This window comes from Nelumbo lutea, chromosome 1 (assembly GCF_056320005.1).
Source record: "Nelumbo lutea isolate HS-2025 chromosome 1, American lotus-T2T, whole genome shotgun sequence".
Classification (NCBI taxonomy): domain Eukaryota; kingdom Viridiplantae; phylum Streptophyta; class Magnoliopsida; order Proteales; family Nelumbonaceae; genus Nelumbo; species Nelumbo lutea.
This window is the reverse complement of record NC_142684.1, coordinates 44,624,472-44,636,962: the sequence shown is the minus strand read 5'-3', so window position 1 is coordinate 44,636,962 and position 12,491 is coordinate 44,624,472. Positions and strand designations below refer to the sequence as shown.

General features: G+C 42.6%; 1 protein-coding gene across 1 annotated transcript; it reads left to right on the top strand.

Moving 5' to 3' along the window:
• The first annotated feature begins 1,835 nt into the window (after positions 1-1,835).
• On the top strand, positions 1,836-4,914 carry LOC148874476 (cytochrome b561 and DOMON domain-containing protein At3g25290-like). Its single transcript, XM_088962172.1, has 3 exons — positions 1,836-2,704; positions 3,511-3,765; positions 4,381-4,914. The coding sequence occupies exons 1-3, from the start codon at positions 2,087-2,089 to the stop codon at positions 4,690-4,692; spliced, it is 1,185 nt and encodes a 394-aa protein (XP_088818298.1). The 5' UTR covers positions 1,836-2,086; the 3' UTR covers positions 4,693-4,914.
• The last annotated feature ends 7,577 nt before the right edge of the window (positions 4,915-12,491 follow it).

Here is a 12,491-nt window from a genome sequence, read left to right as displayed (position 1 = left end):
AGATCGGACGGTCGGACCTGAAAAACGGGAACCAGTCTCTTGACCAGTTCCATTTTCCTCCAAAACCGCTTTTTCCCCCAAAACTGTTGATTTTAGTATGTAAACCACTGAACCGGTCAGTTAACTGTTTGAACGGTTTTGACCATTTTCCAATTTTTTAATTTTTTTTTAATTTTTTTATTTTTTTATCAGAACAGGACAACCGTTCGAACCGCTAACCGGACCCCTGACCGATTCGGTCACCGGTTCGTTTTTAAAAACCATGGTTTTTTGCTCAAAAACAGTTTTAGGGTAAAACGAATTTTTAAGTCAATCGATTTAACCGTTTGATCCAGTCCGGTATTCAAAATCATGTCTAAACTTTTATAATTTTATTAGATTTTTTTCAATTTATTAATAACAATTAACAAGTTTACAGAAATTAAAAAAAAAAAAGTAATTCCGAAATTCCTGAATAGCACGATCTCATCTACCTACTCCCATAATCCAATGGTCCCACTTAACCGCTTATTTTCCGTTCCATCCTCAACCGAAAAAGGACAAGAAAGTAATTTTGGATGCTCGATCCCGACCCGGCTCCTTCTCTCTCGGAGTCTCCCGCATTTTCTTTACTTAATAATTAATTACCAAAATCAATCACCAAATCACCATTGTGAAATGTGATTATGTGAATCCAGACGAGATCATCAGATTAAAAAAGGGTAAAATATAAAAACTTCCCCTGAGTTTTTTTTGACAATCTTATAAACCTCCCCTATGTTTTGATTTTAAGAGAATCCTCTCCTATAGTTTTGGAAAAAGCTATAAATACCTCACTTTCATTAAGGTCCCGTTAACTTAGAAGAAGAATTTAGTAAAATACCCTTAAATACTACCAAGTATCATCCTCCTCTTTATGAGATGTATACTTCTACATCAAGTTCAACAAGAACAGAGCAAGCTTCTCTTTGAAACAAAAACATCTCCACAAATTCACTAACAACATTCACGTAGGTTTCAACAAGATTTTAACAGGCAATCAATAATCTTAATTTAGATTCCATGTTTGATTTCTCTAGTTTGTCAAGATTTTTGCTCTTGGGGAGCAATCCGTGTGGAAGGCAATGTCTTTGACTTTGTTCATGTAAAATTTAATAAAACAATCTAGGTAAGATTGAGAGAAATAGGTTGGCACTTAATACTTGGTAGAACTTTGATTTTTTTTTTCCGTTTTATGATTTGAGGTCGTGTTAGGAATTTTTTTGAACACTTGGAGTACTGTCACACACAACATATGAATGCATTATAAAGATGAATTCAGTAAGGTTGAAGCCTTTTGGGTAGATTAAATAGTTCTGAAAAATGGCTATTAAATTACTTAAATAGTAAAAGGAATTGCTTAGAACCATTTAATAGGCATCTCCACTAAGTCTCTAGACTGTGGTTCCTATTTGCCTATCACCTGAAAAAAAAATTCAGAAAATGAAAAGAAAAAAAATAGGAAAGAAATAGAATGAAGAAGAAAGAGAGAGAAGAAGAATAAAGGAGATGGAAAATTAAGAAACTGTGAAAAATAAATAAAATAGAGCAAAAGGATAAAAAAATGAGTTACTATTGGTTAGCTCAATTGAGACAGAGAAGTGGAAAAAATAAGGGTAAGAGATTGGTTTGATTTGGTTACCATTTTAAGGGTAAATGTGGTATTTTAAGAAAATTAATGTATTACGTTAGGGTTTTTGGGGGAGAATTCTGTTTATATCAAAACACAGGGGAGATTTATAAGATTGTCGAAAACTCAGGGGAGGTTTTTGTATTTTACCCTAAAAAAATGAAAAAAATAAAAGTTGAAATCTCCTGTCTTACCAATTCCTAATTTTTACAGAATGCCGCCAAATTTAGCTGCAGAGAAACCTTCTCCCACTAAAATCCACCAAAACTTCCACTAAAATTCAGCTGTTTGCTCAACTGAAAAGCCGCTTCCCCCACATAAATATACTCTGTTCCACCTGTGTGGTTGTGGAGCAGTCATAAAACGAAGCATACCCTCTACTACGCATTTTTGCATAAATATCACTCTCCGTTCTCCATTCCTCCCATCTTTCCATCAATGGCGTCTTCCTCGTATCTGTCCCCCGTGATTCTGGGTTTGTTGGTTCTTCTTCTGCAAATCCACTCTTCACATTCTCTCACCTGCTCGTCTCAGACTTTCACGAGTAACAGGCTCTTCCAGAACTGCAATGACCTGCCCCACCTCAGCTCCTACCTCCACTGGACCTACGACTCCTCTAATTCGTCTCTGAAAATTGCGTTCGTCGCTCCTCCGGCGCAACCGGAAGGATGGGTTTCGTGGGCGATAAACCCAAAGAGTACTGGGATGGCTGGAAGTCAGGCGTTGATTGCCTACCAGGCAAATGGGTCGGTGGTGGTTGACCAATACGACGTGCGATCGTACCAATCGATCGAGAAGACGAAGATCTCGTTCGATCTGTGGGGCGTGACGGGTGAGTATTCTGACGGGGTGATGAGGATCTTCGCTACGTTTGCGTTGCCGAAGAACATGACAACTCTGAACCAGGTTTGGCAAGTTGGGGCTTCTTTGTCGGGTGGGATGCCGGCTGCTCATGCTTTCAAGGCCGAGAATTTGAACTCCAAGGGTACGCTTGATTTGATGGCAGGGACCAGCAGTACCAGCTCGGGAGGGGATTCTAAGCTCACCAAGAGAAATGTGAGTTTGAATTTCTGTTTTGAAATTCCTTAGTTTGTTTTTATTCTTATTATTGAATTTATTTTTTCATGGGTATTTATTTAATTTTGTAATTTAGCCTGAGAAGAGACTTGCAGCGCTAGAATTCAAATTTTCATCAGTTCTGTTAATTTTATTTTTATCTTCTTGGTGCAAATTGGTTGATTGTGGAAAGAGAATTTAATACGGAAGTGGGAAATTTTTTATTCCCTGATGCAAAGAACTTGGACTTGGATTGTGATTTTAATTTTCTGTTTAGAGTTGAAAGGCCAATTGGGGTTGCGATTAAGCCGAAAAGGTTAGAGAGAGTTCAAATTCTATGTGTTCTCTTCATTTTATTAAATTTTTTGCAGTAATGAGTTGAAGTTAGAAAAGGATTTTGGTATTAAAAGGGGGTACTTGAGCGGTTATCAATTTCAACTAGACCTATGAAAAGTTTGATTTTCTAATTCCCTTCCCTTTTACTTTTCTTGTTTTATTTTGTAATTTTCAGTTGTAAAGATTATATAGTGTTTACTATAGTCTTCTCATTTTGGAATTTAAAACCCAAAAGGAAGAAAAAAGAAGTATTTTTGTAGCTTTAAATTGTTTATAATTTTTCAAATAATCTTAATTCTTCTTGAAATTTCAATTTTATTTTTCCCTGGTGTTCTGAAAAATGGTGAAGTATATGCTATGTCTGGCGCTCTGCCAAATTTTAGGAAGAAGGGGAAAAAATCTTGTTTTCTTAAATTACAGATTGGATGTTTTTAGATCATGATGAAGTATTTGGTTTTCTTTCTTCTCAGGTTCATGGTATACTGAATGCTGTGAGTTGGGGAATTCTCTTTCCTGTTGGTATCATCATTGCAAGGTACATCAGGACATTCCAGTCTGCAGATCCAGCCTGGTTTTACCTTCATGTATCCTGTCAGATCATTGCTTATGGTCTTGGAGTTGCTGGATGGGCTATTGGTATTAAGCTGGGGAACCAATCAAAAGGGATACAATACATTGCTCATCGGAATCTTGGGATTGTTCTCTTCTCTTTCGCAACCTTGCAGGTATTGATCCCCATTTTCAATTGTTTCTGATCTTGTGAAATTCTTCTTTCTGTTACTTGATTTAGTTGTTAAGTTGCCATATTTGGTGTCTTGTAATTTACTGCTCCTGCCTAGTTAAACTCATTTCTTTTCTTCATACATATTTAGAAGACAGAGATGGATGAACTTATCCATGTTATCTCATCCCTTTCTTTTCCTAGTACTTGTTATTAAGTGGATTTCCTATTTTTCTTCTGTTGAAATCATAAAACATGGAGCCAACAATTTAGTTGAGTAAATTTAATGGTCAAGCCTATATCTTGTCAGGAATTTAGTTGAACTGAGCAGGCTTGGATTCTGAAATTTCTTTAGATATTATACCAATCTGTTGTATACTATTCAGGGTACTTGGTTTTTGGTTATTACTCTGTTACGTGGACTCCACGCTTCATACCAAAGAATGTATTTAAAACAACAAATTTTCTGACCTTGGATAATGTTTTTAAGCTTCCCATGTGTCACTGCAACTCTTTCTCCAAATATGGAGAAAAATGAGGAAAGTACATGTTTTTTCTTTGTGTTCAGGGTCTCATTTTAGCATGTCTGATAACTCCACTATCATTTGGGATTTTGTAGATGTTTGCATTGTTCCTGAGACCCAACAAGGACCATAAGTACCGCTTCTACTGGAACATCTACCACCATGGAATTGGCTACACCATCCTTGTACTTGGCATCACCAATGTGTTTAAAGGTCTTCACATTTTGGACCCTGCTCAGAAGTGGAAAACAGCTTACATAGTTGTTCTCATTGTGTTGGGTGCAATTGCTCTACTGTTGGAAGCTATTACATGGATTGTAGTCTTGAAGAAGAAGTCTGACAAGTCCACAAAGCCCTATGATGGAACGAATGGTGCAGATGGCAGGCGGCAGCCTCTTGCAGCATGATCATTTAGTGCATTCGTCTGTTGATTCTGCTTTCCCCTCATTCTGTGTATATTGGCTATAGTTTTAGATTCTTTAGAATACACAAATGGTTAAAAGCCTTGAGTTATTTTTGCTTATTTGTGTAAGGGTTTTACTGCTTCAGATGTGTGTATGTTTTCCATTACTACAGATAGATGACTAAGAGTTTCTTTTAGCTATTGGAAATCAACTTTGCACTCTCAATTTCCTCCTTTTGTTTTGTTTTTTATTTTTTTTTCTTTAAATTGCCCTTTCCTCTAGTTTGTATTTTGTTAGGAATCATAGATGACAATACATCAATCATCTCCCCCTTCTGTCTTGTATCACTGACAGAAGCAGTGTGGGCTCAAACTCAACTGCAAGGAATGATAGAATTTGGATTTCAATTGGTTAGTCTTATGGGTTATGGACAATGAGAGATTTGTCTTCCTTCTCTGGCTTCCTGAAAATTGAACCGGTTAACCTGGCCACTTTTATGTTTAACTGGATAATCCCAACTGAACCCTAATTCCATATTGATCTAATTATGTTGCCTCCGTCAGAACTTGGTGTACCTGGTTCTCTGTTAGTGAAGAATCCTCCTCTATTGAAACTGTGAATGGATTTTCTCCAAGCCAAGGAGTCTGTTGCAGAGAGACAAGTGGCATAGGTTTCCTAATGGGGTTTGTGAGTTTAACCAGCACTAAAGTGACACCCAAACGGAAGTGTTGTTGATGGCAAAGTTACAAGTCCAAGGAGTCGTTTTCATTGTTATTAGTAATGAAGCTCTTGGTTCATCTACCTCTGTATAAAGAGTCCTCTCCCCTGTGCAGTCTCCACCTTTCTCTTTTCATTCATCAATTGTCATTGTCCTACTTAATAATACTTGCTTTTTTCATCACTTTTCCTAAGAAAGGTGATTCTCCAATTTCTCCACTGATGTTTTGTGGACCACCACAAGGATTGATGTTCTTCAATGTGTGAAGGAAAGAATTTTCAAAGGGAAGCAACTATTATTGAAAACAGGGGCACGAGGGAGGGAGGGCTCACTTTATTTGGCTGCCTCCCCTTGTTGAAAACGTGACTGTCCTTGGCTTATGGATTGTCTTAGGTGGGTGAGCAAGGTTCAGAAACAAGGGAAGTAACACCTTGTGTTCTAAAAAGATTGATTCTGAGTACACCTTGTGTTCTAAAAAGCTTGATTCTGAGCCAGATACAAGGGAAGTGACACCTTGTGTTCTAAAAGGATTGATTCTGAGTACACCTTGTGTTCTAAAAAGATTGATTCTGAGCCTAACTTTATTCTTTAATTTTGCTTTCCCTTTCTCTTATTTTATCCCAGCTCAGCATAACCCTAATTGGTTTAGGGAATCCCAGACCGGATATCAAACCCAGCGTTGTAGAATCAGACTAGACCAGATGGTCACACTGTCAGAACCAGGACCGGGCCGACTGACTGGCAGACAAAATGGTTTGTTTGGTTGCTTGGTTCTTAGAAATGATGATTTGGTTAACCTAATGCAATTTACATACGTTAACATGTGTCATACACTCATACCCTGTAATATTAATTAGTTTAAATTTATTTTGTTAAAAATAGCTTTAAAAGATAGTCAAGAATTATTTTCATTTTTTTACATTCTCTTTATTTGAAATAGTTGATTGGTGAATCGAATAGTTGAACCGTTTGACTTATGATCCAGTCACTAAAAAGGTTATTTTTCCGGTCTGAATCTCAAAACACTGATTGAACCATTAGGGTGGGCGGTTTGTTTTTGGATTCAACCTTCTTATTAAAATGAATATATATAAATTTGTTTATAAAATTTGTGCACATTGTAGGAGGGGTAGGTAAGGCAATGTAGGAGACCACCTAAAAGACAGTAGATGGCTTAATGGAGGTGAGGAAGGAAGAAGGAAGATTGCAACCTGCAAGGGGAGCTTTAATGGACGCTAAGAGCGCGAACTGGTAGAGCTTACGTAAAGGAAATGGAATGCTGAGTTGAGGAGGGCTTTAGAACTCCTCTATTTATAAAGGAAAGCCACATAACAAGTGAGGAAATTTTCTCCAAGCAGAAAAGTTTGTTATTCAATTATATCTGAAATAGGTTAGCACAAGTAGGGTCGTCATTGTCACTATAGAGATCCCAGGGTCTCGGTTCTCACCCTTCTCGGGATTATTCGTATATGAGAATGCATGCAACTATTGTGCTACTTTCTAGAAGCCTCTCTGACTTAGACATTTTATGGGAATGGTTGTGCGCTGGTTTATCGTTGCAAATTAGGTGTGAACAATCTACACTACTACAATATGGTGCATAGCAATGACTAAAGCATCGCTTGGGAAATACATGGATAAGTATGAAAAAAGATGGAAACGTTTGTGTACGCTAAGAAAATGCATACAAATTCTATAAATATATTAAAAGAATTAAGTTTAATACAAAAAATAAGTATAAATAATATACAAATATATAGGAATTGTTTATATATATATATATATATATATATATATATATATATATATATATATATATATATATATATATATATATATATATATATATATATATATATATTCATGATGCTACTCGATTTGAAGTAGTGTACGAATTGAGGAGAGCAACCAGATAGTCCTTGCTGGCAGGGTGGGGCTGAGTTATAAGGATGAGGCCACGCTTAAAGACCTGCGATCAAGAGAGGAGATGTCAGAGGCCCAAGGAGTTATCCCCGGGTAAGTACTCTAACGCTCAAGTCAGTAGGAGATGGTAGGTGGTCGGACCGAGCTATAAGAATGCTGGTCCAAGCTAAGTAGTAGTACAAGTGTCAAAAGTTGGATCCCTTACCTTGAGCATGGAGTACCTTTTTATAATCGAATATCCGTGTCCTAGTCGGATTGGGCTTCCGAGGTTGTCGGGATGAGGTTAGCCACCGAGGTATTCGAGATAGAGTCTCATTCCCCAGCGGAGTTGTCTTCCTTACTCTTCTTTATCCGTAGTTGTACTCATCCGTGTGTCGTGTAGCAAATGTGGCTGAAAGGATAAGATGGGGGGCCATAATAATAGTGTAGCTCGGTTGAGCTATGCCGACGTGGCCGAGTTAGGCCGACATGGTCGGGTGATGACTGGGCGGCCATGTGTCTCTTAGGACTAGCTCAGCCATGACTTGAACACCACTCCCCCAGTTCAGAAGTTGAGGAATGAAGTAGTCCCAATTCGTTCCTTGGTTGAGGAACTTCCTAGTTGATGTCTATTTGAGCGTCTGGTCCCTTTGATGTTCCTCGGTGCCTGTCGTAATCCTGGGATCCGAGCAATATGGATTATGACCAAGGAATATTTCCATCGTCGGTTGCAGAACTACAAGAATTTTGACTTCGGAATCCGAACACCACTTCCCCAGTTCTGGAACCGAGGGGGAATGCTCGGTCCGAAGTGTTACACGGTCACGTAGCTCGGCACAACGTTGAGGTGTCAAACTAAGCTTGGAGGTCCATCTTCCTAGTGGGGCCGAGGAACGGTTCTCTGATTCCTAGTGGAAGTCGAGCTCCGGTGTTGAGGTCACTGTGATGCTCGGCCATGGTGTGTCTAGCTCCAGAGTTGGAATCCGTGCTCCAGAGTTGAGGCCATTGTAATGCTCGACCATGATGTGCCGAGCTCCGAAGTTGGGGCTTAGCTCGATTGGGTGCCGAGGAAGGGCTTTCTGCTACCGGTAGGAGGCCGAGCTTCAGAGATGAGGTCGTTGTGATGCTCGGCCACAGTGCGCCGAACTACAAAGTCGGGGACCTTAGAGGTGTCGATCTACGAAGCTAAGGCAATTGTGATGCACGGCCATGATATGCCGAGCTTCGAAGTTGGGGGCCTCGCAGGTGCCGAGCTATTGTGATGCTTGATCATGGTATGCTGAGCTTCAAAGTTGGGGGCTCTGCTTTTCGACTAAGGAACTTGTACTTGAAATTTCAGAATCTGAACACAATTCCCCAATTCCGAAGTCGAAGGGTGGGGTGCTCGGCTTGGGCACAACCAGGCCTCCTTTGGTCGGTATTTGTTGTTGGGCGTCCTGAAGAAACCAGAGAAATTGGTTGACCCAGTGGGCCTGGGTGAATCTCGGGCATGTGCATTGTTGGTTGGACCGCTGCTACAGGGTGGACCGGGGCAATTAATGCCCTAGCCATTGCTAGTCAAGGTCATCGCTTCGGTTCCCAAGGCCTTGCGCATGTAGTAACAATTGTGTCGATTAGTCTTCTTGAGCTTTGTCAGGGCAACGCTTGATCCTCACCGTAGATCTGGCATCGATTCACGTTCCTATGGGTTATAAGAGGGGGTGGACAGGCATTTCCCCTTTGCCATTTGCGAGAGGAGTTGCTTGGACAGCTCAGTGGGGTGTTGTCAGCGTTGCTCGGCATTTTGTTTTTTTTCCTCGGCTTCAAGCTCAATAAGATGTCTTCCTCATCTTCCCATTCTTCTTCTGCTTCTAGCTCTTCTGGTTCTCATGAGTCCAATTATGAGTCTGAGGTTGGGGCTTTTGAGGATGCCGAGGTTGAGGAGGCCAAGGTTGGTCCCTCTAGGGTGGAAGTCGGGCTTCTCTTGTGGGCTAGTCGCCGGTTTGGGACCACACCTTCTGTCTTGACCCTCGAGGACATGGCTCGGATCCGAACTATGTACAGCATCCCCGAGGAATTCTGAATGAGGTGCTTGCAGCACAGTGAGATGGCAACCGATGCTCGGCCCAACGAGATTTGTGTGTAGGAGAACAATTTGGAAGTCGGGTTGAGGTTTCCTCTAAACAAATGGGTTGCCGAGGTACTCGCATAGTACCGAGTATTTCCGGTGCAACTAATGGGGAACTCATTTAGGTTTTTGGTCTGCCTTCTGTCCTATTGCGCCATTCGTGATATCGAGCTAACCCTGGGTATGGTGAGCTTCCTTCTTTAGCTCAAACATCACCAGCAGGGCTACTACTACTTCTTGACTAGGAAGAACATCAAAGCGCTGATTAGGGCCCCCTCTTCGGTAAAGAACTAGAAGGAAACTTTCTTCTTTGTGCACTGTCCCGGGGAGTTCCCCTTCCTGACCGCGCTACAAAAGCCGAGAATGAGAGTGCCCCAACCTCAATGGTCTGCACTTACTTGGGAGGAGAGGTCGTCTTTAAGCATGATTCGCGAGATAGACGTAGTTGCGTATACATGCTCAGAGATGTTGATGCTCGACGGACTGATGCATAGGGTGGTTGGTCTGTCCTTTTCATTGCTTTGTTTGCTCGTACTTTCTTTGCTTCTTTGATCTTGTACTTCATGTCGTGCTTCCGCGATGCAGGTGTAGAAATGGCAAGTGAGGAAGAAATTGTACGTCGGATGAAGGAGAATTGCCAGAGGCAGAACCGGGCTAGTGCGCCACCGTAGGTCTGTCCCAAGGTAGTTCCTCCTCTGAGGTCTTCCGAGAGGGCATCTCGTCGCCAAAAAATTGCTCGGCAGCCGGGGAATGACAATGAGGACGTTGTGGTCGTGGATCTTGAGGAAGCTCGCCAGGCTACCTTCCCTTTGCAGGTTAAGGTGGGGAGCAGTAGCTTTGATATTCATGTGCCTCGCTAGACGGTCCATAGTCAAGACGAGATAGAGACCCTCAGGGTTCCCGAGTAGCTTCTCCACGGGATGATGACGGCCTACATCACCGAAGAGGCTAGGAATACTAGGAGCAGCAACTTAGAGTGCTCGCTTATTCGGGCTACGGCTCAGGTAAGGTCGTACCTGCCTTCGTTGTTTTAAGCATGTTTTCTCGTACTAACAATGCTTCTTGTCTCCACCGAACGCATGCTCGGCCATTGTCGTGGTTGATCATCTTCGTAAGTTGTGGCAATGGTATGAGAAGGAGCATTCCGAGTACCTGCAGGTGAAGGCCCAACTGATCAAGCTTCAGGCGGCTGGGGAGCGATCTGCTGCACTGGAGAAGGAGGTGGCCGAGTTGAAGGCTCGGTTGGCCAAGCAAGTGGAGTTGGTCTATGGTCTAAAGCATGAGATTACCGAACTGAAGGCAGAGAGGGAATGACTGAAGCAAGAGGCCGTCGAGGAGGTAATGGCATGGTACAAGGGCTCGGTAGAGCTTCGGCAGGACATGGATCAGTATGTTTCAGCTTCCTTCGAGGTTGGGTTCAACGTCTTCCGGCGGAGAGCACTGCGCCATTGTCCTGAGCTAGCTGGTGTTGTGCAGACTTGGGAGGCCTATGACGACGAAATGCCCGCAACCTCGGATGAACTCGTAGATGAGGAGGGCAGAGACGGCGATGATGATGAGGATGGTGGTGGCGAGGCCGCTAATCTCCCTTCTGTGGATTGAACTATTGTGGGTTCCTTTCTCCTCTTTTTTTTTTTGCTCTTGTAATGGCTCGGTATGTCGAGCTTTCATCTGTTGTACTGGCTATTTAACTTATGAATTTTTTTGGTTCTAAACTTGTGTGCAATCATTTTTTTTTCTTTTTTTTGGGTTCCTTGGCCTTGCCTTGGCCAAGATCTTCAGCCTCTGACTAGTGAAGTGGGAGTGTATTCCGAGCTCTCATCTTTGGAATGCTCAGTTTCCGGTCTCGGGAGTCTTTGGGGCCCTTCGAGGTCTAGCCATTGCTCGGCTAGCTATGACCAACTATTAGTCAGTAGGTGAGAGGATTTTAATGACCGTCCTCAGGCCTTGATGGGTGGGGGTGTTCTTCTCCGCTTTAGGCTCAGCCCATGGGCAACCGAATCAAGTTGGTCGGCAATACGTTGCCGAGCTATGCATTGTGGGCTCGAGCCGTTTGGAGATCAGCCGAGTCAGTGAGTTGCACCGAGCTACATATGTGTTGTGTGGTCATGTTGCTTGGTTGTGTAGCTTGGTCGGGTAGCGCGGTCGTGTAGCTCGGTCATGTAGCGTGGTTGTCTAGCGCGGTCGTGTAGCTCAGTCGTGTAGTGTGGTCATGTAGCTCGGTCATGTGCCCCGGTCTGATCTTTCTGACTTCCGCTACTCAGTATTTCTCCTCTTCTTTTCAGGCTTCTCTTCCTCGTCTCACAGCTGTGTTTGCACCTCTTCTACGTTGATATACTTCTGCGCGTGGCTCATCAATGTAGCCAAGGTTTGTGGAGGGTTCTTGAAGATGGAGAAGTTGAATGGCAATGGGCAAAAACCGTGTTGAATAGCGGTGACAACCATGGACTAGTTTAGGTTCCTGACCTGTAGTGCTTCTTTGTTGAATCTCGCCAACTAGTCCCTGAGAGATTCAGCTTTCCTCCGTCATACCTACATGAGGTTGGCCAAGGTCTTCCAGTGCTTTTGACTTGCCGTGAACTGTGCACAGAACTGAGTTTCCAACTGCTCCCACGACGCTATTGAGCATGGAGGCAAAGAGGAATACCATGTTAGGGTTGGACCTGTGAGGGTGGCCACTAGTGCTTTGCACATTCGGAAGATCCATGCAACATTAGCTAAGCCTTCAGTGCCTCAATGTAGTCGGGGGGATTAGATTTTCTGTTGTACTTATCAAGCTGAGGTGCCCGCCATCTTGTGGGAGGTACCTCGTCCACAATCTCCTAAGTGAAATGTGGTTCCTTGGCAGTTGGCGTAACTAGTTGTGCGGGTTGATCTACAACCGGCGCCATGCTTCTCTGGCCTTGGTTGCGCTCCAACTCTTCCAAGCACTGTCGGAGTTCCCGAATCTCGTTATCCCTATGGTTCAAGGCTGCGGTGTCCATTGCTCTTTCCTTCGTAGAGCACATGGTGCGATCTTTCATGGAGCTAGACTCGACAACGAAGACCACGCGAGGCAACGTTCGTCTGCCGAGA

Bases quoted from the DNA above. Each gene is read 5' to 3' on its own strand.
- LOC148874476 (XM_088962172.1), top strand. From the start codon at position 2,087: ATGGCGTCTTCCTCGTATCTGTCCCCCGTGATTCTGGGTTTGTTGGTT. The intron at 2,705-3,510 runs GTGAGTTTGAAT...CTTTCTTCTCAG, and splicing joins CTAAGCTCACCAAGAGAAAT to GTTCATGGTATACTGAATGC. The intron at 3,766-4,380 runs GTATTGATCCCC...GGGATTTTGTAG, and splicing joins TCTCTTTCGCAACCTTGCAG to ATGTTTGCATTGTTCCTGAG.